The sequence below is a fragment of the Nicotiana tabacum genome, chromosome 1, assembly GCF_000715075.1.
Source record: "Nicotiana tabacum cultivar K326 chromosome 1, ASM71507v2, whole genome shotgun sequence".
Classification (NCBI taxonomy): Eukaryota; Viridiplantae; Streptophyta; class Magnoliopsida; order Solanales; family Solanaceae; genus Nicotiana; species Nicotiana tabacum.
Window position 1 is genome coordinate 101,541,135 of NC_134080.1, and position 26,826 is coordinate 101,567,960.

The 26,826-nt window shown below is 36.8% G+C and overlaps 1 protein-coding gene across 6 annotated transcripts; it reads right to left on the reverse strand.

The window, feature by feature from the left end:
- Positions 1–15,735: 15,735 nt before the first annotated feature.
- Positions 15,736–21,756, reverse strand: LOC107818916 (uncharacterized). 6 transcript variants are annotated; one of them, XR_012708969.1, is made up of 4 exons: positions 21,225–21,732; positions 21,007–21,078; positions 20,617–20,774; positions 15,736–15,957 (listed from the first exon to the last, which is right to left on the reverse strand). XR_012708969.1 is itself a non-coding variant. In XM_075252514.1 (4 exons), exon 4 carries the CDS (start codon positions 19,514–19,516, stop codon positions 18,080–18,082), a length of 1,437 nt encoding a protein of 478 aa, XP_075108615.1. In that variant the 5' UTR covers positions 19,517–20,397; positions 20,617–20,774; positions 21,007–21,072; positions 21,225–21,756; the 3' UTR covers positions 16,966–18,079. The 6 variants fall into 6 exon arrangements, 5 of the variants coding, with proteins under 5 accessions (XP_075108615.1, XP_075108603.1, XP_075108606.1 ...); XM_075252514.1 differs by lacking the exon at positions 15,736–15,957 and adding an exon at positions 16,966–20,397 and having other exon boundaries at positions 21,007–21,072; positions 21,225–21,756; XM_075252502.1 differs by lacking the exon at positions 15,736–15,957 and adding an exon at positions 16,966–20,359 and having other exon boundaries at positions 21,225–21,756.
- Positions 21,757–26,826: the final 5,070 nt, after the last annotated feature.

The following is a 26,826-nucleotide window of genomic DNA, read 5'->3' on the forward strand; positions in this document are numbered from 1 at the left end:
ATCAAACGCCTTTACTTAAAAAGCAAATCAAAACAATAGATTCGGATCTTGACCACTTTACGAGTAACTTGAGACAACAATTAATAACTAGTATTAATCGCCTTCTAAGAATACCACAAAGGAATCAAAGATATCATAAAAGAGAAGTAATCTTACTACCTTGAACTAAGAACTAGTAAAGGTTGAAAGATAAATCTCAAAGCACAAGTAACAAAGGTTCAAAAGAACTCTCAAAGTATGATATACTTAATCAATAAATGTTGTCTTTTATGAATGAGAAGAACTCCCTATTTATAGGAGTACTAAGTCATAAAAGTCCTTAAAATTAGGTAGGGTGGTTGCTAAGTCATACAAAGTCATTACAATTAGGTAGGGTGGTTGCTAAAGAGTAAGAAAAGTCATTAAAATTAGGTGAGGGCGGCCAAGACACTTTGGGGCAGATTTGGGCCTTAAAACAACTAGTTTGGGCCATTGGTTTGGACTCCAATTGGGCTCCTTTTGAAACACCCCCTTTTGGACCTCTTTTAAACTTATTTTGAGCCCTTTTTGATGGACTTCAAGGGCTAATTTGGTGACCTAATCTTCCTCCTCTTGGACTTCAATTTGGACCACCATATAATTGTAAAATTTGGACAATTTATTTCCTTTGGTCTTGAGCTCTTCCTCTACAATTGAAAGCTTCTTTATTTGCCATTGAAGTCTAGCAACCTTAGTTTGCAACTCTTTAGCTTGAGATCTTGTATATGGCCTTGGAGCTTCCAAAACTCTATCCTTGTCCTTGATGCTATCACCTAGCCAATTCACATCCTTTATCCTTGAGCTCTTCCTCCCAATTAATAACTTCTTCATTTGCACTTGAAGTCTAATGATCTTGTTTTGTAATTCTTTAGCTTGAACTCTTATTAAAGGCCATCTTTGAGATTCAAAAGCTTCATCCATGTCCTTGAATAGAGTTGAGCTTCCTAGGATGCTATCATTCCCCTCTTCTTGAAGAAAATTCGTCCTCGAATTTTGACCTTGCAAGAAAAAGAAAACACGCACTAGTAAATGGTATCCACTAATCTGAAAAAATAGTAGGAATAAAATAAGATAGTGACAATGTGTCCATTTAACCCAATCAATCCTAATAGGTATAAATACTCCCTTATAAAGAATATGGACATCATCATCCCAATAAAATTTATGTCTACCTAGATTAATACAATAAAAACCTCTCTTAGATGCACCATGCAATGGAACTTGCAATTCGATCTTGTCGGTACGGCAGTCCATGAGTATACATGATAAAGAAATTATAAGAGAGTAACTACACATCCATTTAATATAAGTACCTTTACCACATTTAACAAACAAGATACATTCATGATATAGACTACTAACTACAATTACAAATCTCATGGATTCCTCTACATGAAAGAGTATTTGATCACCAGTATTACAACAATCATGCATATCCTCTTTACTAGAAACAAATACTTGTACAATCTTACAATGAACATGACTTGAAGAATGACTCCCCATAACATAACAAAGATCACATTCTTTAGCACATGAAAACTCATTAGCCACTTGAATAAGATAAGAAGAAATATTTAACTCATTTGCAAGCCTCTTCACATAAATTCCATGCCTCTTTCCACCAAGTTGGAATAAGTAATCATCTATGTCATACACAATTTCAAAAGGAAGCGAATTACTCTTACACATTAACTTAGATATTATAGTTAATGACTTGATGTGCATCAAAATATCATCATCTACAAAAATTATAAAGTCACCAATATAAGAAATAAGAGTGTAATTCATTACCTCCAAAAATACCTTAGGTGTTCTAGAAAGACCAAGAATGCAAATAAACCAATTATACATACCATACTTGGACTTATTTACCAATGGAACATCATCACCTTGTATTCTTTTATGCATTGGCTCCACCTTAGCAATGCTTTTAGGCAACTCCATGTCATAACCCTGTAAATAAGAATCGAAATAGTCAAAAGGTTTAATAACAAAGAATTTAATCAAGCTTTTGTCTTCCACCATCCAACAAGAATTGATATTGCCGAATTTATGTTGGAATCCAATTGGATCTTTTGCCACCATATCTTGCGCCTCACCACTCCTTTCAAAAGGTATTTCATCACGTGGCTGCACAAAATCACAAGAACTAAAACAAGAAAGAGTTAATGGGTTAGGAAGTAAAGAAACGTTTTTCTTGCTTACACTCTCTTTGGCTTTTATCGCAAGACTAATGTTTTCCTCACCCTTAGCCTCTTTTCTCTCACTAAAGAGTTCTTTTCCTTCACTCAATCTCTCTTGTTTCTCTCTCTCTACCTTACAAACTTTGTTTCTCTTATTGCTTTCTCTCTTTTCTTTTTTCTCAAGATCATTGTTTACCTCACTTGACATCCCACTCTTTTTACTCAAGACAACCTCTCCTTTTTCCTCTCTTGGAATGTCAACATGCACTCCCTTACTCCTCTCATTCTTTTCTCTCTCGTATTTTTCCATATTATTTTTAACAATCTTTTCATCTGCACAAATTTGTGAGGGAGTCAAAGGTCCAAGACTGAGTTTCTTCCCATTAACCTCAAAAGAGTATCTATTTTTTTCGATACTATATGAAGCACTTCTATAGATATTCCATGGCCTTCCCAACAAGATATGAAAACGATTCATGGGAATGACATCACACCAGATCACATCCTCGTACCTTCCAATAGAGAATGGTAATAACACTCTTTTATCTACCTTTACTCCTTTCAACATATAGGGATCAATATGTTCAACACAAGGCAAGTTCAATTTCTCAACCATATAAGTGCTAATTAAGTTATAGTTAAATGCTTTGTCAATTCTAAGGGTATAAATTGTAGACATCACTTTAGCTCTTGTTTGAAAAATAACTTTACCATTGTCTTCTTTCCATTCGATATATTGTAATATCGACCTTTCAAGAGTCATAGATCTACTCCTTCCACTGCAACTACCTATTTGAGATATCTTGACATAGATTAAAGGAAATATGAATCTCTCAAATTTGGCTTCTTTGTTTTTTTTTCAATTGTTCTCTCACACACTTTATCCTCTTTTTTTCTCTCGAAATGACCTTTGAACAAAATACTTTGTAGATTTATAGTTAAACCAACTCGTATGAAGTTCTTAGTAGTAAAATTCAGATTTTTGGGGAACTAATGAAAGAAAAACCAAATCCTAGAACTATTAGGCTCGGTTGAAACATGACGCGAACAAAAAGGAAAGAATTATATGTTTAGATTCGAAAGAGTAAGAAAATCTAGGATCCCCTCTTATTGTTTCCTTTGTTAATTTTTGGTAACAAATTAGATACAAAAAAAATATCCCGGAGAGCACTCAATTCTATTTTTTTGTTCTAAAAACTGATTTTCGCTTCTTTTTTTTTAATTTTTTTTCTTTTCTTTTCTTTGCTCTTAGTATTCAAGAAATCCCAAGACTTACCAAGAATGAAATCTTGATAAAAACCGCTCTGATACCACTTGATAACAACTAGGTCGGGAATCCAAATTAGAGTAAGAATTTGAGAAGTAAATGCAGAAACAATAACAACAAGGAATTGAACAACTAGAATTAAAGAGATGAAAATAAAGGATATGGGACGAATTCAAGGAAAGAATTCCAAGAACTTCCAAGAACGTAAGTTCTATAGCCTTGACAAGATCAAAGTAACAACGTCTTGATTTATTGAAGAAATCAAACGCCTTTACTTAAAAAGCAAATCAAAACAATAGTTTCGGATCTTGACCACTTTACGAGTAACTTGAGACAACAATTAATAACTAGTATTAATCGCCTTCTAAGAATACCACAAAGGAATCAAAGATATCATAAAAGAGAAGTAATCTTACTACCTTGAACTAAGAACTAGTAAAGGTTGAAAGATAAATCTCAAAGCACAAGTAACAAAGGTTCAAAAGAACTCTCAAAGTATGATATACTTAATCAATAAATGTTGTCTTTTATGAATGAGAAGAACTCCCTATTTATAGGAGTACTAAGTCATAAAAGTCCTTAAAATTAGGTATGGTGGTTGCTAAGGCATACAAAGTCATTACAATTAGGTAGGGTGGTTGCTAAAGAGTAAGAAAAGTCATTAAAATTAGGTGAGGGCGGCCAAGACACTTTGGGGCAGATTTGGGCCTTAAAACAACTAGTTTGGGCCATTGGTTTGGACTCCAATTGGGCTCCTTTTGAAACACCCCCTTTTGGACCTCTTTTAAACTTATTTTGAGCCCTTTTTGATGGACTTCAAGGGCTAATTTGGTCACCTAATCTTCCTCCTCTTGGACTTCAATTTGGACCACCATATAATTGTAAAATTTGGACAATTTATTTCCTTTGGTCTTGAGCTCTTCCTCTACAATTGAAAGCTTCTTTATTTGCCATTGAAGTCTAGCAACCTTAGTTTGCAACTCTTTAGCTTGCTATCTTGTATATGGCCTTGGAGCTTCCAAAACTCTATCCTTGTCCTTGATGCTATCACCTAGCCAATTCACATCCTTTATCCTTGAGCTCTTCCTCCCAATTAATAACTTCTTCATTTGCTCTTGAAGTCTAATGATCTTGTTTTGTAATTCTTTAGCTTGAACTCTTATTAAAGGCCATCTTTGAGATTCAAAAGCTTCATCCATGTCCTTGAATAGAGTTGAGCTTCCTAGGATGCTATCACAGTGTATCGTTTGTGTACCTGGTATTGTCAATACAAGAAAAAGAAGGTCAGCAAAGTAGTATGTAACACAGCAACATACAGCAGCAGAAAGCCCAACACAGTAGCTTCAACACCTCAATCCAGAAATCCCAGCAACACGGAGAAAACTAGTAAAAATTGAGAAGAAAAATAGTGCGGAAATCTCTCTTTGTTTTTTCTTTCTAGATTTGAACTCTCTATGGTGTTCTTCCGCTCTCAATATTTCAAAAAATTTGGTTCTATCTTTTTTATTCTCTCCAAAATGAATTCTGTCCCTGTATATTCTGTGTATCCAGAGTGTATATCGAGTGTATACTGCTCTCTCCGCCCCCTCTTTTTTCTTCTCTCTATCTAGTTTTTCCTCTTTTTTCCCACTCCCTTCTTCCTAAATTTTCTCTTCTATTTATAGCAAAATTTTCGAAATTTTCAGATTTATTTTTTATTTTTTATTTTTTTAATTAAAAGAAATCCCACTTACAAATTGCTTTTATTTTTTTAGAAAAAGAAATCTCACCTTTATTTACTTTTATTTTTAAAATTCCAAATTTAATTACTTTATCTTATTTAAAATCCCACTTTTTATTTTTTTTAAAAGAGAATCTCACTTTATTTAACTTTTCTTTAAAAAAACAAAACCATTATCTTTTCTTTTTCTTTCAAAAGTGCTACTTTCAATTACTTTAAATTTTTAAAATTTTCAGATACCTTTATATTTATTTTTTAATTCCAACCTTATTTTACTTTTTAATTTTTTAAAAATTTCCACAAAACTTTTTATTTTTTAAAATTTTCTACATTCTTTTACTTTTTTTAAAAAAGAGAATTCCACCTATTTTTTATATATTTTTTTTTATTCAATACTTCCTTTTTTCTTATTTTTTTAAATCATTCCCGAAATTATTATTTTTGTTTTAAAAAAAATATTTTCGGATTTTTTTATATAAAAAAAACAAAAAATATTAATAAAAATATTAATAGTGATAATTCAGCTTTTAATTTTTTTGGTATTTTTATCCTATAATAAAAAGTGTAATAAAGCTAAAATAATAGTAGGTTAAAACCCCCTAAAATATTTACATAAAAGAAGTGATAAAAAAAATTAAATGTTGTCAAAAATTAGGTGTTCACAGCTGCCCCTCTTTGCTCGAAAACACGAAGAGCTTTCGGGCAAAGATAAAGTGAACAATACGACTAATTTTTGATCATATCGTTATTCAAAATAGGAAGAAAATAAAAAAGGAAAGGCGCAACTGAGTCCTAGTTTTGGACAGCCTACATATCCCTAGTTATAAGGGAATCAGGTCGCATGTAGTTCAGAAAGTTTTGGTAGCTGGGACTACCATGGGATTGCGATGTTACTGTTACTGTTGTTGCGTGCTGTTACCACTACTTTTCGATCTCCTTATTACACCATTGCTAGAAAGAAAACAAGAAGTTATACTAAGCTATGATCTATGAATTACAAAGATTTATTGTCGAGCTTGGTTATGTGATTGTTGCTGCCTTGTTGCTTTGTATTTCCTCTGGTATTTTTTTACTTCTAGCTCGACTTGTGGTCTTCCTTCTGATTTCTGCTGGGGATTTTTGTTGTAACCCTCTGCTTTACTGACTTCAAACTTCAATGTATTCTCCTGTTCTGCAAGTGGGCTCCTGACTCCACCTTGACTTTTGAAAGATGACTCACCCTCCATTCTCCAGGAGGGCTCCTGACTTCTTCAACAATCTTGGAATTTAATGCCATTCCTCTCTTCAGGCGGGCTTCTGACTTCAACTTTAAAAATAAAATGTCATTCCTTTCTTTAGGTTGGCGAGATTTCAACAACTTTTAAAAATAAAACGCCTTTCCTCTCTTCAGGCGGTCTCCTGATTTCAACTTTAAAAATAAAATGTCATTCCTTTCTTTAGGTTGGCGAGATTTCAACAACTTTTAAAAATAAAACGTCTTTCCTCTCTTTAGGCGGGCTCCTAATTTCAACAACAACTTTGAAAATAAACGTCATTCCTCTCTTCAGGCGGGCTCCTGACTTCAAACAAACAACTTTTAAAATAAACGTCATTCCTCTCTTCAGGCAGGCTCCTGACTTCAACAACAACTTTAAAAATAAAATGCCATTCTTTTCTTTAGGTTGGCTCCTGACTTCAACAACAACTTTAAAATAAAAATGTCATTCCTTTCTTTAGGTTGGCGAGATTTCAAACAACTTTTAAAAATAAAATGTCATTCCTTTCTTTAGGTTGGCGAGATTTAAACAACTTTAAAAATAAAACGTCTTTCCTCTCTTCAGGCGGGCTCCTGACTTTGACAACAACTTTTAAAAATAATTCAGCCTCCGTTCTCCAGGCGGGCTCCTGGCCTCAACAACAACTGAACATTGATAATCTTAAGAAAACTAAAAAAAATGACTCCCTTTTTTTCAAATTCAAACTTCTTCTTTTTCAAATTATCCTAGGAGAAAATTCATCAGACTAGATTTTGATCCTAGGAGAAGATTCATCCGACTAAGATTTTATTATATTATCTTGGGAGAAAAATTCCATCGGACCAAGATTTTGACTCTAGGAGATAAATCGTCAAACTAGGTCCATTTTGTTGTGATCTTAGGAGAAAGATTCATCGGACTAAGATTTGATATCTTAGGAGAAAATTTCATCGGACTAAAATTTCTATCTTAGGAGAAAAATTCATCGGACTAAGATTTGATATCTTAGGAGAAAAATTCATCAGACTAAAATTTGATATCTTAGGAGAAAGATTCATCGGACTAAGATTTGATGTCTTAGGAGAAAATTTCATCGGACTAAAATTTCTATCTTAGGAGAAACATTCATCGGACTAAGATTTGGTATCTTAGGAGAAAATTTCATCGGACTAAGATTTGATATCTTATCTTGGGAGAAAAAAAATTCCATCGGACCAAGATTGTGACTCTAGGAGATAAATCGTCAAACTAGGTCCATTTTGTTGTGATCTTAGGAGAAAGATTCATCGGACTAAGTTTTCTATCTTAGGAGAAAAATTCATCGGACTAAGATTTGATATCTTAGGAGAAAAATTCATCGGACTAAGATTTGATATCTTAGGAGAAAATTTCATCGGACTACGATTGTATCGGGAGGGAAATTCATCAGATTAGGACTTTTTATCCTAGGAGGAAAATGTAAAGATCAATGATTTGAGAAACTTACCTTTTTAATTTCTTCTTTTCTTTTCTTTTTCCTTTGCGCTGCTTTGTTCATGTTTCAACTCTCAAGCAAAGAAAAATTTATCAGTTTTAAAATGGTGGCCGATTTGTGGCTTTGCTGGGGATGGCTTCCTCCTTTAAAAGCTGGTGTTGTCTTCCCACGAGACTGTTGGGGATAATGATGTTGGGGAATTACTTACTTGCTTGCTAGGGATAATACCACTGGGGGAGTCTACTTTCTTCCCCTCCTTCAAATATTTTTTTTCTCTCAACACTGCTGGGGATAAAAGTGTTATCTTCTTGGGATAACGTTGTTGAGGATAACGCTGCTGGGGAATTTTATCCCTTCAAATCGATGTTTCATTCTTCTGGAAGCTGCTGGGGATGATAATGGCTTTTGCTTTTTCTAAACACCAGTTTCATCTCTTTGGTTCTGTCCGCTGGGGATACAACTCCTTTTATTAAAACTCATTATTTTCTTTCTTTCAACACTGATGGGGATAACACCGGTTCAAAACCCACTTACCTTAAGACTGGTGTTATCTTTCTTCCTCCCCATGTGGATACCTGACTTCCAGAAAATTTTCAAAAATAAAAACAATTCTGCCCTAGTTTGATAATCTTCTTTATGACATGCCTTTCCGCCATCAATGCCATTTCCTTTAAGATTCGACTGTGGTGGTTGGTTGTGATATTCCTACTGGGGATGGCTTTTCCCTTTCTCCTTCCCTGTTCTGCATTCAAAAAACTTGTTGGGATGATATTATTTGCTGGGGATGATCCCTTTCTGCTGGGGATATCCCTCTTTTTTTGTGGCACAGCTCGGAAACTGGCATTTCTCTGACCTTTTAGTCTCATATGAATTTCCCAAATCATGCTCATTGCTCTCCGCGTTGTTCTTTCTTGATTTGTCCCCGGGCCTTGGCCTTGAGGTTTATAACCTTTGATTTCGGCGAGGATATCCCTCTTGACACTCGTCAATCCTTTTGTCAATTCCCTCTTGCTGGGAATATATTTCTTGACACTGGCCTCGCGCTTGTTCCTTGCTGACTATACCACTTGGATGTACTAGTCAGATCTCGTCTTGCATAATTGGAAAGCTGATGGCAGATTTTGAAGTCATTACTCGTTCTGACCAAACAGACTCTATTGGGGAATTTTTCTATGAAAGGAGAAAGATAAAAAGGAACAGAATAAAAGACAAAGGAAAGAGATAACTCTCTAATGAGGAAACTATAAAATAAAAACCTATCAAATGTGGATACCAACTCTAATGGTCATGACATGCACATATGGCCTGTCCTTCGTCGTTAATCGCTTTTCACAACTTTTGTCTGGTGATTTCCATCTGATTCTCAATCTTTATTCGACTTGTAGTGCCCGAATGGTTTTCACTGTCAAGCCTCTCTCATTTTTTTTTAAACTTTCATCGCCTTATAGTGCCCGTGAAGATTTTCACCGATAAGACTCTCTCATTTGTATCACTTTCCAGCTGGGGATTTGGAGTGTTGCCGGTATGACTCTTTCTGCTGGGGATTAGAGTCCTTTTTGCTGTGGAACAGAGTGTTATGTTCACCGGCAAGACTCTCATTTGTCTGACTTGACATCTTTTGAAGACTGATCAGAAGGTCTTTCTTTGGACCGTAATGTGGGTTTTGGATAGGCTAGAAAGAAAGGGTATTAAAGGCTCAAAAATAAATTTGGGGTTCAAAATTACAACCTTCGGAACCATATTTGTTTACAACAAGCGCAACTCTTGCCCCAGTTTTTAGTTTGGGGATTTTTATTTTTGTTATACTATGTTACACTATGCACATTATGCACCCTATGACCGAGTCGTAATGCGCCTACGTATCCTCTTTGAGGAATCAGGTCAAACGGAGTTCCCAATTCCTCTGTTTTCTTCTGACTTTCTTTTGTTTTTTTGTTATCATTTTTCTTTTCTTCTTTTTTTTTCCACGTTTGTGTTTCTAACCTTTGCTACTGATTCCGAACGAGGGGTATGAAAGAAAATAAATAAGTCTCAAAAGGGGTAACGAATGATAAAGTGTTTAGGTAGCAGAACAAAATGCCTTCGTCATTCCAGTCTTCAAAACATGCCAAGTGCAAACAACACAATTAAACATCGCAACATTAAATATCCACGAATTCACCTTTTTATTTGTCATTTTTAAAACAACGCTGGGCAATACTCTCACTTTCATCACCACGAATGGCCCCCTTGTCAATATGGCCAATTTGCTTTTACGGTTTTCTTTATATTTTACCTCATCCCAGTTTCACCCGGTTCGGGCTTCAAATGATCTCAAACTATTCTTATTTTCAAAGGGGTCCCGATCATCCCCAAATGGCTTTACGATCAACTTTTAAGATTAGGCCTAAACTGTGTGCGCATGTCATGTCACTAGAATCGGCGTTGAACAAAAGCAAAGCAAAAGGGTAAAGAAAACTAAACAAAGAAGATGACTAGAGATAATAAAAGACCGGAATTTGCATTTAGACAAACGATAGAACTGTTTAAACAACAAAATAAATAGTTACAACCCTAAAACCAAACCAGATAACACCACATTAGGTACTAGACAAATAAAAGGATAAGGGGGTTTGACCACAAGACAATACCCGGATTACAACCCAGAAATAATCCGGACGACAGAAATGACAACAAAATAAACCACCAAAACTCCTCTCTGGCTGACCAGGAGATGGAGCGCCTTTCCAATTGCCAAACACAGTGTTTTAGCCATTGAGTTATGCATCATCATTGCCAAGACCATTACCAACTTCAATATCATTATCACCAGTTAGCAGCTTCCCAGGATGACTCTCAAACTCCATGTCACCAGGCATCCTCCCCATAAAGTGTTCATCATGATGTGCAGGTAAAGGATTCTGCGCGATATTCTGGGTGTCACTATCTTGGATCACAATCAGATTTTCCTGGATCATCCTTTCTATTTCTCTTTTCAAATCCCGACAACTTTCAACATTGTGCCCCTGGGCATTGGAATGGTATTCACACCTTTTAGAAGGGTCAAAGCTTCTTGCACGTGGGTCCACATGATTTGGAGGAATAGATGCAATCATGTCGTGATGCTTTAACCTCTCAAATAAGCTTTCATAGGACTCTCCTATTGGTGTAAAATTATCTTTCAACCTTCGTTCCCCTTTATACCTCTGGCTTGGATGTGGGTTATAGGGCACCTGAAAGTTATGTGGAGGCTTCTGGAGATTTTGTGACGCTCGTGCTCGCCTTCTGGGGCGTTTTGGTGGCCGGGCAACATACTGAGGTGGAACAATAGAGTGTTGTGGGTTCTGAGGGGGATAATATTGCTCAGGGGATTCATAGAAAACTTGAGGAGGTTGCTCATACCTTCGAGATGTTCTCCTAGGACCTCTTCTTGACCCTGATGTCATCATGATTTCTTCAATCTTCTCATTTGTGTCGCAAAAATTATCAGACTCAACCCGGACAGCGTGAGTTGCGGCTTTAAAAACTGCTTGACTTATAATTTTTCCTGTCTTAAGACCATTCTCTATCATTTCTCCCATTTTGATTGCTTCCGAGAAGGATTTGCCAACTGCGGACATCATGTTCTGAAAGTAATCTGGCTCTTGCGCTTGAAGGAAGACAGTTATTAGCTCGTGGTCATCCATGGGTGGCTTAACTCGAGCTGCTTGCTCTCTCCATTTAGTGGCATATTCCCTGAAACTTTCACTTGGTTTCTTCTTCAGGTTTGAAAGGGAAATGCGGTCTGGGGCAATGTCGATGCTGTATTGGAATTGTTTGACAAAGGCTTGTGCCATGTTGTCCCAGCCATACTAGCAAGACGTGTCTTGATCCATAAACCATTTGGAAGCTACTCCCGTAAGGCTTTCCACAAAATAAGCTATCAACAGTTCTTCATTTCTTCCCGCACCTCTCAGTTGATTGCAATACCTTTTCAGGTGGGCAATGGGATCTCCATGTCCATCGTACTTTTCAAATTTGGGAGTCTTGAAACCAGGCGGCAAGTGGACATCGGGGAACATACATAGATCTTTGAAGACAACACTCTTTTGACCAGACAACCCTTGCCTGTTTTTCAACCATTGTTCTAAGCTTTTCACTCTTTGGGTCATTTGCTGTTTCAGTATTCTATTTTTCTCCGGCACAGTAGACTCTTGTTGAACCCTCTGACTCTGAGTCTCTTGAGCATTTGTAACAACTTTGATGTCAGTTATCATTTTCTTTGGATCTTGTGTTTCCATCTTACCACAAACCGACCAACTCAACTTTCTTCATAATTCAAAACAAAACATGTTAGAATGGACTCAGTCGGTTCTTATTATTAGCAACATCTTTTTCCTTTTTTCGATTTTTTTTTCCGATTTTTTTCATTTTTTTTTGTTGTGGTCGAATCTTATGGAGATTGCCTACGTATCATGACTCCGCATGAATCAGACCTTGCGTAGTTCGGACCAAATGAAAGGTAACAACAATGAGACATTTTTTTCTTTCTCAATTTTCATAATAAAACAAACTAGGTTTCAAAGGTTGAAAGATGACCAACAAACTCAAAAATCAAACAACCCACATATTCTAGTCAAAAGATTTATAACCTCAAAACAAAAAGGCCAGCTTCCTTTCCCCGTTTGACAAATGCAACCAAACGGCTATTTTTGCAAATGTGGTCCCTTCCCAATTTCACATGAATTTTGAGGCCGGGGAGGATTATTTTATGACACTTTACAAACTTGTCCGTTCTTTTACGAAAATAGTCTTTCGACAACTGAAAGATACTCTAAGGCTATTTCGGCAAGAACGGTTTAAGACGCGGCCGAAGCTGGCTCGGCTTATTTTTGACAAAAAAAATCCAAACGGTATTCACCTGACTGCTGACTCTTTTTTTTTCAAATTATAATAAAAACCTGGTGTTGCAAACACGGCCCTTCAACGCCTCAGGGATGAAGATTTTTAAGGCTGTGTGGGTCAACTGGACCAAATCTTAAAAAATGACCCAAAGGTGGCTGTTTATGCAAAGTCAGCCTTCCGGCGTCCCTTTCGGGAACATTCGGCTAAGTCTTGATAAAATAGCGTCACCCGACTTCTTAAAAATTTGACATATATATATATTTATTTATTTTGCTATTTTTTACAAAATGGGAGGTTGGACATCACCCGACTTATTTATGACAAAATTAAAATTTTGACATGTTTTTTTTGTATTTATTTGTTTTAGGCTATTTTAGCAAAAGGGGGGGTTGGACCCGATGAGGGTTGCCTACGTATCTCACATCCGGTGAGAATCAAACCCGCGTAGTTCGGACAGATCATGAATAAGTAAATGAACTAACTTTTTTTTTGAAGGAAAGACTTATAAAGAAGAAAGGGAGCATTTTTGCAAAGAAGGATTTCTAAGAAAATATTTTTGGAATTTTACTTTCAATGAAAGAAATGCTTCTAAAAGTATTTTTTTTTTTGAATTTTCTTTTCAATTTTGAAAGAAGAAGGAAAATATTTTTGGATTTTTTATTTTAAAAATATTTTTGGATTTTTTATTTTATTATATATATTTTTTATTTTTTTTAAATAATTAAAAAGACTTTCTAAAGAAGTCAATAATGGAAAATATTTTTGGATTTTTTGTTTTGAAAATTGGGGGTCTAAAAAACTTTTCTAGACTTTTTGGCAAGACAAATATTTTTGCAACAAATAAAGATATATATACATTTTTTGGAAATAAAGAAAAACTTTTTGGATTTATATATATATATATATATATATATATATATATATATATATATATATATATATATATATATATATATATATATATTTGCAACAAATAATAAAACCACTTTCAACGCCCGACTCTTTTTATTATTTTTTTTTATTTTGGCATTTTCATAAACAAATAAATAAATAAAAAAACCATTTTAAAAACAAGACTCTTTTTCATTTCATTTTTATGGCAAGACAAACTATTTTTTTTTCTATTTTTTTTGAAAAACAAGACAGAACAACGCTTTTTTTTCTATTTTTCCTTTGCTTTTAATAAAACAAACTAATAAGACATTTTTTTTCATTTTCTCAAAATTTCGGCAGAGTTTTGACAGTATTTGGGCATTGGATATTTTTCAAAAATAAACAATCAATTCCCTAACAGCTATTTCTTTTTTTTTTCAATTTCAACATATTATTCCTGATATTCAAAAGTTAGTCAACACACAAGTCCGAATCAAATAAATGCGCAAGTAGCAGCAAGTAAGATGCATCAGGATGGTCATTTTCATTTTTTGGTACACCTGTCCTAGACAGACTCAACCCCTGTGTTGAGCCTCCAAAGTCAAGTGCACGTGATGCAAACAAACGTTCCTACTAGGGATCCGGCATGAAACTGAGTTATTCTACGTGAAAAACCTGAGGCATATTGTTCTAGACCTGGCTTACCCAAGTGGACAGCTTGAGCCGAAGTGGGGGCAACGTACCGGGAGCACGAAAGTCTACCCGGCCTAGTTACTTGTCCCAACTTCGTCTTATTTGGTATGAGTTCTAATAGAAAGGTGGGTCACGCGCACGTGTGCACCATAAATTCAGAGGACTCGGAAAGAAGAAGGGTTTCGTAGCAGTTTTATATACACAATTCAGATAATATTAAAGCGGTAAAAAGCAACATTTAGCACATTAAGCATAAACATGTAAAAATCAGATAATAAATAAAGCCAACTATAACAATTATTTTAAGCTTGAATTTCTAACCCTGAACCAGTGGTTCTGGGTTACTAGATCCCCAGCAGAGTCGCCAAAGCTGTCACACCTCCTTTTTCCACCCCCGCGAGGGGTGAAGGAGTTTTTCCAATTAAAGGACAATCGAAACGGGATTTGTTTATTTATTTCAGAGTCGCCACTTGGGAGATTTAGGGTGTCCCAAGTCACCAATTTAATCCCGAATCGAGGAAAAGAATGACTCTGTATTACAGTCCGCGAACCAGAAATCCGGATAAGGAATTCAGTTAACCCGGGAGAAGGTGTTAGGCATTCCCGAGTTCCGTGGTTCTAGCACGGTCGCTCAACTGTCATATTCGGTTTGTTTATCTGATTTTATACAATTATGAGCTCATGTGCAAGTTTTAACTTTTAACCGCTTTCGTCATTATTATTATATATTTTTTCAAGAATTGCAACATCATGGAAATACATCTCCAACCACGTCACATCAATGCACCCGTGGTTGTTGGCACATTTCAACTCTGTTGAGATTTGGATTTGGGTCACATAAATGTGCACCCGAGTTTTAAGAAAATTAAATTATTAAAAGGCGTGCCTTAAGAGACTAGCGTATCATTTACTTTGGGTAGGGCCGTGAAATTTTGCTAAATGGTCCATCCCAAAGTCTAAGCAATTTTAAAGCAAATATTTACCGAGGGCCCCACAATTTTGTATTTTTATTCGGTGAGGCTCATCTCATTCTTATTTTTTAAAGGAATTTGCAACGTCATGGACATGCATCTCGGACCACGCACAATAAATGTACCCGTGATTAGAGACACATTTCGACTCCGTTGAGATTTGGATTTGGGTCACATAAATGTGCACCCGAGTTTAAGAATGTAATTTAATTAAATCGCGTCTAAAGAGTCTAACGCGTTATTATCTTTGGGGAAGGCAGTGAAATTCACTAAACAGTCCATCCCGAATTCTAAGTATTTATTATGACCAATTATTGAGGGCCCCGCAATTTGCATTTTTATTTGGCGAGGCTCGTCTCATTATTTATTTATTTTTTAAAAAAAAGATAATCTTAGAATGACTACATTTTTTTATTTTTCGTTTTTCTCTAAAATAAATGAAGAAAATGTCCTACTTTATTCACATACTTTCGAGTTATTATAGTTAAGTTTCGAAAGTGAGTCGTTTAAAGAGTTTACATGAGCAGCGCATAGAATGTTCTACATACAGACAGTAAAAGAAAGAAAAGACTACATTAAACTACAACTTCAAATCTTTCTCATTTTTTGCATTCATGTTTCGAGTAGCTTACAAGATGAACCAATGTATCGTTTGTGTACCTGGTATTGTCAATATAAGAAGAAGAAGGTCAGCAAAGTAGTATGTAACACAGCAACATACAGCAGCAGAAAGCCCAACACAATAGCTTCAACACCTCAATCCAGAAATCCCAGCAACACGGAGAAAACTAGTAAAAATGGAGAAGAAAAATAGTGCGAAAATCTCTCTTTGTTTTTTCTTTCTAGATTTGAACTCTCTATGGTGTTCTTCCGCTCACAATATTTCAAAAAATTTGGTTCTATCTTTTTTATTCTCTCCAAAATGAATTATGTCCCTGTATATTCTGTGTATCCAGAATGTATATCGAGTGTATACTGCTCTCTCCGCCCCCTCTTTTTTTTCTTCTCTCTATCTAGTTTTTCCTCTTTTTTCCCACTCCCTTCTTCCTAAATTTTCTCTTCTATTTATAGCAAAATTTTCAAAATTTTCAGATTTATTTTTTTATTTTTTTATTTTTTTAATTAAAAGAAATCCCACTTACAAATTGCTTTTATTTTTTTAGAAAAAGAAATCCCACCTTTATTTACTTTTATTGTTAAAGTTCCAACTTTAATTACTTTATCTTATTTAAAATCCCACTTTTAACTTTTTAAAAAGAGAATCTCACTTTATTTAACTTTTCTTTAAAAAAACAAACCGCTATCTTTTCTTTTTCTTTCAAAAATGCTAATTTCAATTACTTTAAATTTTTAAAATTTTCAGAAACCTTTATATTTATTTTTTAATTCCAAACTTCTTTTACTTTTTAATTTTTTAAAAATTTCCACAAAACTTTTTATTTTTTTAAATTTTCTACATTCTTTTACTTTTTTTTAAAAAGAGAATTCCACCTATTTTTTATATATATTTTTTTTATTCAATACTTTCCTTTTTCTTATTTTTTTAAATCATTCCCGAAATTATTATTTTTGTTTTAAAAAAAAATATTTTCGGATTTTTTTTATATAAAAAAAAACAAAAATAATAATAAAAATATTAATAGTGATAATTCAGCTTTTAAGTTTTTTTGGTATTTTTATCCTATAATAAAAAGTGTAATAAAGCTAAAATAATAGTAGGTTAAAACCCCCTAAAATATTTACATGAAAGAAGTGATAAAAAAAATTAAATGTTGTCAAAAATTAGGTGTTCACAGTCTGCATATGGGTTAGTGTAAAATAATGAAAGAGGGAGGTGGTCTTACCTTATTGAGGGGTGCGCAGGCAATGTTTCGAGGCCTGGTGTGTTCCTGTTGTATGGAGCGAGGACCCGGTACGGTCCTCTACTGTGTTTAATCGGACTTAGCCGAAAGCGTAGTTTGATTACCCTTTGACTCTTTCGAGAGTGGGGATATTGGTGTCGGCGCCATGTTACGTAACGCGAACACTTCCCTTGTCGTGTGTTGTTCCCCGTAGACGGTTTTAATTCTATCCTTTGCTGGCGATTTCATCATTTGGTGAAGAGGGGATGGTATCGCTCTCATGCGGTGTGTCCGTGGCCGTCCGAATAAGGCATTTATACCTCGCATCTCCTTTGATGACATGGAATTTGATGTTCTGGTCTGCGCCGGTCGTGCTGACTGAGAGAATGGTCTCTCCTTTCGTTGTTTCGATCGCCATGTTGAATCCGTCAAGGATTCGAAAAGGGGGCATGATTTGGTCTAGCAGTCCGAGCTGCTCTATCACTCTTGACCTGATAATGTTGGTCGAGCTACCTGGATTCACAAGCGCACATTTTATTCGAAATGGATGAATGAAGAAAGACGTTGCTAGTGCGTTGTTATGAAGTTGGGGCGAGGTTTCGGAGCCTTCCCTGCTGAATGTGAGGGCAACTTCGGGTACGTATCCCCGGGTTCGTCTTTCTCTGGCGATGGATATTTGTGTCCTCCTCTTTACAACCCGGGGAGTATCGACGCCCCTCCAATATCATGATATCATGTCGTAGCCCATTTGATTTGTTCTTCTTGGTCACCTTTCTTTCTCGGAACTGAACTTAAGCCCGATCGCTCAAAAGTTCTCGGTTGTGACTTTTATGGAGTAGCTTGGCTACTTCCTTTCGGAGTTGGTGGCAATCTTTGGTCCTATGGCCATGCGTATTATGAAGTTCACATACCAAGTTGTGATTCCTCTGGGAAGGATCCGACTAAATAGGCCGGGGCCATTTGGCGTCCCTGGTTTTGCTGATGGTGAACACGATGTCCGATGCAGCGACGTTGAAGTTGTATTCTGATAGGCAAGGTGCCCCCGTTGGCCTTGTGTCTCTGTCGAATCTGGCTCTGTTGATGAGCCTTCGAGGATATTGTCCTCGATCCATTCTCCGACCGTTGCGAGGTAGGTTGCACCTCGGGGCATTCCTCCTATCTTCGATGTACTGCGGGTATCTTTCTTTGTTTGATTTTGACTCCTTCGCCAGGAGTCTGCTCGGATATACTGAGCCCGAGGGGGCTCCCAACTGGTCATCCTCGGCCCTGATTTCTGACTGGTACTGATTGTGGACGTCCGACCAGGTCACAGCTGGATACTTGATCAAGTTCTGTTTCGACTGTTTTGAAGCCACCGAGCTTCGTTCGTTCAGACCTTGGGTGAAAACCTGTACTGCCCAATCGTCGGAGACTAGCGGTAGCTCCATCCGTTCCATTTGAAAGCGAGACACGAATTCCCGCAACGTTTCATTCTCTCTTTGCTTAATTTTGAAAACGTCAGATTTCTTCGTTGCTACTTTGAGGGCACCGGCGTGTGCCTTTGTAGAGGGGTCTGCTTGCATGGCGAATGGATCTATGGAGTTAGAAGCCAAGTTGTGATACCACATCGCGGCCCCCTTTGAGAGTGTTTCCCCGAACTTTTTCAGAAATACGGACCCGATCTCATCGCTCTTTATGCCGTTGCCTTTCGCTGCGCAAGTGTAGGAAGTAACGCATTCATCGGGGTCTGATGTCCCATTGTACTTTGGGAGTTCCGGCATTCTGAATTTCTTGGGAATGGGTTTCAGAGCCGTTTCCTCTAGGAACGGCCGTTGTGCGAACTTCTTCGAATCTACACCCTTCAGAACCGGGGGTGAGCCCGGGATTTGGTCGACTCTGAAGTTATAGGTTCCGATCTTCTTGTCGTTGGCTGCTATCACTTTCTCACCCGACTCGATACTTTTAGTGAGGTCCTCGAGTGTTTTCACGATGGCAGGGTCGGCTATTGATCTGTTGTTGTTGCTTGCTCTCTCCGATACTTGTTCGACCGGGGGAATAGTTTTCGGTGCTACCGTGCTAGGAGTCTTCGGATGGCTTTGCAGCTGAGCGATAGCTAGCTGTTGTGCCTGCAACATTTTGAAAATAACATGAAGACTAACTCCTTGTTCATCCCGAGCTGGGGTCTTTTGGGCTTCCTGTTGGTCGCCATGTTGTATGCTCCTATCGGTGTGCGAGTTTTCATCGACCTGCTGTGCGTCTTGCGAACCCGCGTCCGCTGGAATCGGTCTAGGTGCGTTATCGGGGTTTTGCAGTGGCATGCTAATAACTGGAATGGCCACACCGTTTTCTCTGTGGTTTTCAAGGTTGTCGTTCTCAACTCTGTTCACTGAGCCGGACATTTTAACTTGAAATCGAAGATCTTGGACAAGAAAATGTGTGAAAGATAACTTGCATTGTGTAATGAAAACCAGCAAGAAAATAATCACTATTATTGCCAAACTGTTTACCGTGAAAATGGTAATAACAATTAAATTTGTTGATGGGACTCTAAAAATGCGTGATCTATTTTTATGCTAGTTGTTAAAGAAGTTGATGCTAGATATGTGAAGCTTAACGGCAGTTATAATCGAACCGAGGGGCTAGCCGTCCGGGCCTCGGACTAACCGGTGAAGGGCCTCGAGGTTAATGCCTGGGCTCGGGCTCGAGCTGTCGGGGGTAACCAGGAAGGGACTAACAGTTGGAATATAATTAAAGCAGGCTCTTTATGGACGATACCAAGCGATAAATGAAGAACAAGTATGAAAGTAATAAGCAATAACAATAGCGTCGAGAGAATATATTAGAGAGAAAACAGAGAGTTGTTATTGATCTTGTGTAGAATAGTTGGAGCAACAGCAGCACCTTACAAAGTGGTGAGGATCCCCTTTATATAGGAGGGGAATCCCGTCATAGTACAAAATACATTAATTGCAAAGGCATGGAGATGGGACGGCTAGACGCGACGCCTTGATACAGGCTCTGGGTAGGCCGACTTTGTCTCTTAGCCGTGTGTCTTGGGAATTACCCATTTTACTCTAGCCTCGATTTGTATCCTCTTTAAGTCGAACCTCGACGAGCTCCGGGGGAGGGAACTCGGTCACACCTTCGCGTCCTCGGGGTTTCGAGGTGTTCTTCTGAAGTGACTCGATAGCAAAAAAATTAGACCCTCTGATTTCGCCGTATACATTAGTTTTTCAATCCCTCTACAAAATTTATTTGATTACTAATTGGGATGGAATACCTGAAAAATGTTGTCTAATATAAACGAATATTTCCAATAAAAATTCTATATGTTTGCAAAAGGAAAAGTCTGAAACATGAAATAGGATGCAGGAAATAATTAAATCATGATAACAAAGTTATAACACTTTTTTATGTATCAGTCAAACATATTTAAATCAGTACCAGTATGAGTTATAACACCAAACAAAAATAGAGAATAGCTACATTATCAACATACCTATTTACATGTTCCGACGTGTCCAACTCCACATTGTCAATATTTTATCTTTTCTGTTTCTTCTTCTTCTTGGTTGATATATCCAAATTGCCATTGCCTAATAAAAGCTCTTCCGTTATCACCTACCATCCATGAGCAAGAGATGCAGGCGAGGATTCCTGAAAACAAATATCAAACATCATATGAACGAAATAAAAATGACAATTTCTTAGCTTTCAGCATATCAGATTGATTCCATTTGGATTGATTAATTGTCTTCTGCAAGAAAGAATGTTTACAACATTTTACTACAGTCAATTATCTCTGATGTTCTGACCTTCCATAAGTAAAATTAAAGTAATCATAAAAATTCTTATTGCTCAATTAGGAAGTGCGAAGTTCATCTCTTACCTCTAAAATATGAGTCACCTACAAATCACTATCAAATAGCTTCTCCATTAAAAGCCTTTCTCCTTTCTTCCCCTTGAAATGGAAAAAAATTCAATGTGCCTCCGAAAACCTTTCAATTGCTTGAAAATAAAAGTTTAATTGAAGGTTTAGAACCCCAATTTCAAACCCTAGCCTAAAATCTCTAATTTCTTGATGAAATTATAATGTAAAAACATTACCTGCACCCAATAGTTTAGGAATCTTTGTTTGAAGTCGGAATTTAGTTCCCACACTGCAAATCTGCAATGGAACCCAAATAGAAGAAGATGAAATCAGGAAGCAAAAATCAAAAAGGAAGAAAACTTACCAGAAAGAGGAAAGGAAAAAGGCAGAAGAAAGAGCGCATTAGGTGCATTGGCGCTTAAAAACACTTTTAAGTGGCTAAACTAATTTAAAAAATAAGCAGTTAAAATTTTGAATAAGTAGAATTTTGTTTTAAAAAAAATATTTTAGGGATTGAATAGTTAATATTTTGGTCAAACTTAAAGTGTTTATAAGCTGAAATTTGATAAGTTGGGGGAGACCAACTATGACTTTTGACTTATTTTTGGATTATAAGCACTTTTAATTTTATCAAACGCGTAGATAAGCCAAAAAGTGTTTATAAACCCGTTTGACCAGCTTATAAGCTTAGCCAAATCCCTCAAAGATGAGTGAGAATTGAAAATATGAGTAGTTTTCTTTGATGGCAAAGAAGAACGAAAGAAAGGCCAAAAGCTAAACACACGTGGTGTTTCAATTTGGACACCCGGAAGTATACAAGTCCGTTCTTTTACCATAATACCCTATGAAGCAAGTGACATTTTACGGTAATACCCTTCATCATATGAAGGACCTTTCCTTATTATTAGTTAAGTTAAACTAGATGAGCCGGAGAAAGACTTTTGCTTTGGAATATTTACATACTTATACACTATTGGAAACTTCATTACCTTTCTTACTCAAGTGTAAATTTAATTACATCCTATATACAAATTTATCAATTATATACACTTTAGGAAATAAATGAGTATCCCTTTATATTAGAAATCAATTATTTTCCATCCTTATTCTCTCTCCCTCATGCGCTCTGTCACGACCCGAATTCTGCCTCCGTGAACTGTCGTGACGGCACCTAGTCTCTACGACTAGGTAAGCTTAACAATTTGCGGAAAAAGAAATTTAAAAGTACAACTAGTCATCCAACAGGTAAATACAGATAAAGTATTTAAAATGCCGCTCGGCATACACAATAATAATACTATCGACCAATAATAACACTCCTAAAACTCGAAATCTCATGAATCACAAGCTAAGAAAAGAAAATACATAAAGTTTCTAGCTCCAGAAGTCTAATAACAAGGAAATACAGGGAAAAAGCCTAAAACTAAAGGGAGGGTAGAGAGGGACTTCTAGGTCTGCGGACACGGAAGATATACCTTGAAGTCTCTGAATCGCCTCGCCTCACGGATAGTATGGTCGAGCAAAAGAACCTAGATCTCAACACAAAAAATATGTGCAGGAAAGGGCATAAGTACACCACAACGGTACCTAGTAAGTGTCAAGCCTAATCTCAGTCGAGTAGTGACGAGATCAAGTCAGGGCCCTACTGGTTATATATATATAACAAGGAAAAGTAATATGAAATGAGACAATATAATTAAATGCTAACAGTCAATAAGGATGAAATCACATAAAGAAATAACTCAATACACAGAGATAGCAACAGGGGATCTACCAGGATAGCGTCCCATACTCCCAAACGTAAATGTGCGGAGGATCTCCTCGGATATCGTCCCGTAGTCTAAATCGTAAATATGAAGAGGGATCTCCCGGAATACCGATCCGTAGTCCCAAAGTAAACATGCAGGGGGATCTCCCGGAATACCGATCCGTAGTTCCAAAGTAAATACACAACAGTCTCAAGAAAGAATTTTACAATTTCTATTCAAGTTCGTATTAGGAAAACAGGAAGATTTCTACTGTAAACATGCTACACAAAATCCAAGTAAGCAGTTAAAGCAGGTAAGGCAATTAAGTCATATAAGCATACTTTCCTAAGCTAAACATGAGGCTTCATATACTAGTGTTGCTCAGATAAAAGAAAATATAGATATTTACTTAATGAAAACGGGGTTTTTCAACAATTAGCACATGTACGCACTCGTCACCCACGTACACAACATTCATATAACAACAGTACCAAAATCTTAAGGGGAGTTCCCCCATGCAAGGTCAGGCAAACCACTTACCTCGAACTAGCTCAAAAATCAATCTGATATCACGTTTTTGCCACGAATATCCAACTCCGGGTGGCCCAAATCTATTCAAATTAATATCATAACGTAAATATAACTACAAACAACTAATTTAGCTAATAAAATTGAAGCTAAGGCAAGAAAATAAAAAAAAACGCCCAAAAATCCTCCTCGGGCCCACGTCTCGGAATCGGGTAAAAATCATAAATTACGAACACTCATTCACTCACGAGTCTAATCATACCAAATTCACTCAAATCCGATACCAAAATCTAGATCAAAATCCCAAAATTAGGCCTAAGAACTTTTCTCAATTTTCCCATATTTTTCACCCTAAATCCGAAATTAGATGATGAATTCATATTTAGATTAATGAGACATAATCAAAAAGGAGTTAGGAATTATTACCCACAAACTTCCTCCGAAAATCTCTCCAAATTTCGCCTCCTACCGAGCTCCCAATCCAATTTTTGAGTTATGAACTCGAACCCTCGATTTTGGAATTTAAATTCTGCCTAGACGTGTTCTTTTATGCGAATGCGAGACTACTATCGTGAATGCAATACACAAAAATCCTCTGGCCAAATTTCCTCCTTCGCGAACGTGAGGGTCCACTCGTGAACGCATAGCTTCAGCTCCAGGACCTTCGCGAACGTGACCCTTTACTTGCGAACGCGTAGAGAAATTTCCTAGGGTCCCCAGCTGCTCCGCCTTTCATCTTCGCGAACGCGCTCAGCTCCTCGTGTTCGCAATGCTTCCACTGGCCGCCTTCGCGAACGCGATCTCCCCTTCACGAATGCGAAGGCCAATTGTCTGCAACAGATAAACCAGCAAATCTGTTGTACTTCTAAGTCCAAAAATGACCCGTTGAGCATCCAAAACACACCCAAGGCCCCTCGGGACCTCAACCAAACATACCAACCAATCCTAAAACACCATACGAACTTAGTCAAGCCCTCAAATCATACCAAACAATGCTAAAATCACGAGACACCCTCCAATCCAAACTTAATGAACTTGAAATTTCAAAATCCTACAACTGATGCTGAACCCAACCAAACCACGTCCGATTGACCCCAAATTTTGCACAAAAGTCATATTCAACACTACTGACTTATTCTAACTTCCAGAATCAGATTCCGACCCCGATATCAAAATTTCACTACCGGTCCGAAAATTTCAAAAAATTAAATTTCGACATTTCAAGCCTAAATAAGCTACAGACCTCCAAAACATAATTCGGACACGCCCCTAAGCCCAAAATCACTCAAAGAAGCTAACGGAACTGACAAAATTCTATTTTGGAGCCGTCTTCACACTATTCTGACTACGGTCCAAATTCTAAGGCTTAAGCTCTCATTTAGGACTAAGTGTCCCAAAATACTCAGAAACTCAAAATGAATCATCCCGTCAAATCAAAATAGAAGAAATAAATACGGAAAAAGTAGTTAATAGGGGATCGGGGCATAAATTCTCAAAACGATCGGCCGGGTTGTTACACGCTCTATCTCTTCGTCTCTCTATCTCTCTTTCATGCTCTCTCTCATGCTCTTTCTATCTCTCAATCCGTAGTTCTAGTAGTGTAGAGCAAAGAAAAAGAGAGTTGCAACTCCACCATTGACAGCCATTAAAAAGCTTTGAAACTTTGAATTCGAATTTGGGTTTTTAAAGAATTTATTTGTTTGAATTGGATGTTGTTGCAAACAATTGGGAATTATCTCTACGATCATCTCTATCTCTCAATCCTTAATTCCAGTAATATAAAGCAAAGAAAAAGAGAGTAGCAATTCCACCATTGACAGCCATTAAAAAGCTTTGAAGTTTTGAATTCGAATTTGGGTTTTCAAAAATCATTATTTGTTTGGGATTGGGTGTTGTTGCAAACAATTGGGAATATGGTTTGTAATTTATATCTCAATTTTGAGGGTATTTGGTAAAGATTAGACTTGATTTTAGCTGAATTTCAGATTGAAACTTGAAGAAGAAGAAGACATGACATACATTATACTTACGAAAATGTACTAAAATTGTAGAAAAATTGTATTTTGTTGTTTATTGTCACGACCCTAAACTTGGACCCGGTTGTGATGGCGCCTCTCGTGAAGACAAGGCCAGCCAATTAAACTTGTCACACCTCCTTTTGGCCCGCGCCCGCAGGGGCACAGAGGGAGTTTTTCCAATTAAAGGACAATCGAAACGGGATTTGTTGTTTAATTTAGAGTCGCCACTTGGGAGATTTATGGTGTCCCAAGTCACCGGTTTAATCCCGAATCGAGGAAAAGAATGACTCTGTTTAACAGTCAGCGTACCAGAAATCCGGATAAGGAATTCTGTTAACCCGAGAGAAGGTGTTAGGCATTCCCGAGTTCCGTGGTTCTAGCACGGTCGCTCAACTGTCATATTTGGCTTATTTATCTGATTTTAATACATTTTGAACCTATGTACCAATTTTAACCTTGAACCGCTTTTATCATTTATTATTTAAAGAATTGCAACGTCGTGAGAATGCATCTCGAATTGCGCCACATAAATGTACCCACAATTTTCGATACGTTCCAACTTCGTTGAGATTTGGATTTGGGTCACATAAATGTGCACCCAAGTTTAGGAATATAACATTATTAAATACACGCCTAAAGATACTAACGCGTTATTATTTTGAGAAAAGTCGTAAAGTTCGCTATGCGGCCTATCTCGAAATCTAAGCATTTGAAATACCTATCCGTTGAGGGCCTCGCAATTTGTAATTTATTCGGCGAGGCACGCCTCACTTATTTTTAAAAGGGCTAATCAGCCACTTCTATTATTTATTATTTTTAAAGAGATTGCAACGTCGTGAGAATACATCTCGAACTGCGCCACATAAATGTACCCGCAATTTTGATACGTTCCAACTTCGTTGAGATTTGGATTTGAGTCACATAAATGTGCACTCGAGTTTAGGGAGGTAACATTATTAAATACGCGCCTAAAGATGCTAACGCGTTATTATTTTGAGAATGCCGCGAAATTTGCTAAGACGGCATATCCGGAAACCTAAGTGTTTATCATAAGCACCTATTGAGGGCCCCGCAGTTTGCAACTTATTAGGCGAGGCACGCCTCGTTTATTTTAAGGATATCCTAAAGCGACTATGGTTCTCTATTTACTTTTGTCTCAAAAGACAGAGAAAAAGGCCTAATTAATTACAAGTGTGCAATGTCCCAGCTTTTGTTATTCGAACCAACAACTTAACGATGACGCACCTCAACGACAATGCATACCTTCATTTTAATTGACAGACATGAACTCCAAAATTCCTAAATCAATTTATCATACCCATTATCTATTACGAACTATGGGTTTTAATGAACCGATTTAATGTAAATGAGCTTTTCTTTTCCTGACTTTTAACTGATTTCAACACTAGTCTGCCAACAACAATTCAGGTTTTGCTTACTATCGAATTCAGAAACTGTTATTCAAACGAAGACATCCTAATACACTAGCATGATTAATGATAAAATTACTAGCGAGTGGGATGAATATTACTAGATCAGCTCAT

Bases quoted from the DNA above. Each gene is read 5' to 3' on its own strand.
- LOC107818916 (XM_075252514.1), bottom strand. From the start codon at position 19,516: ATGTCCGGCTCAGTGAACAGAGTTGAGAACGACAACCTTGAAAACCAC.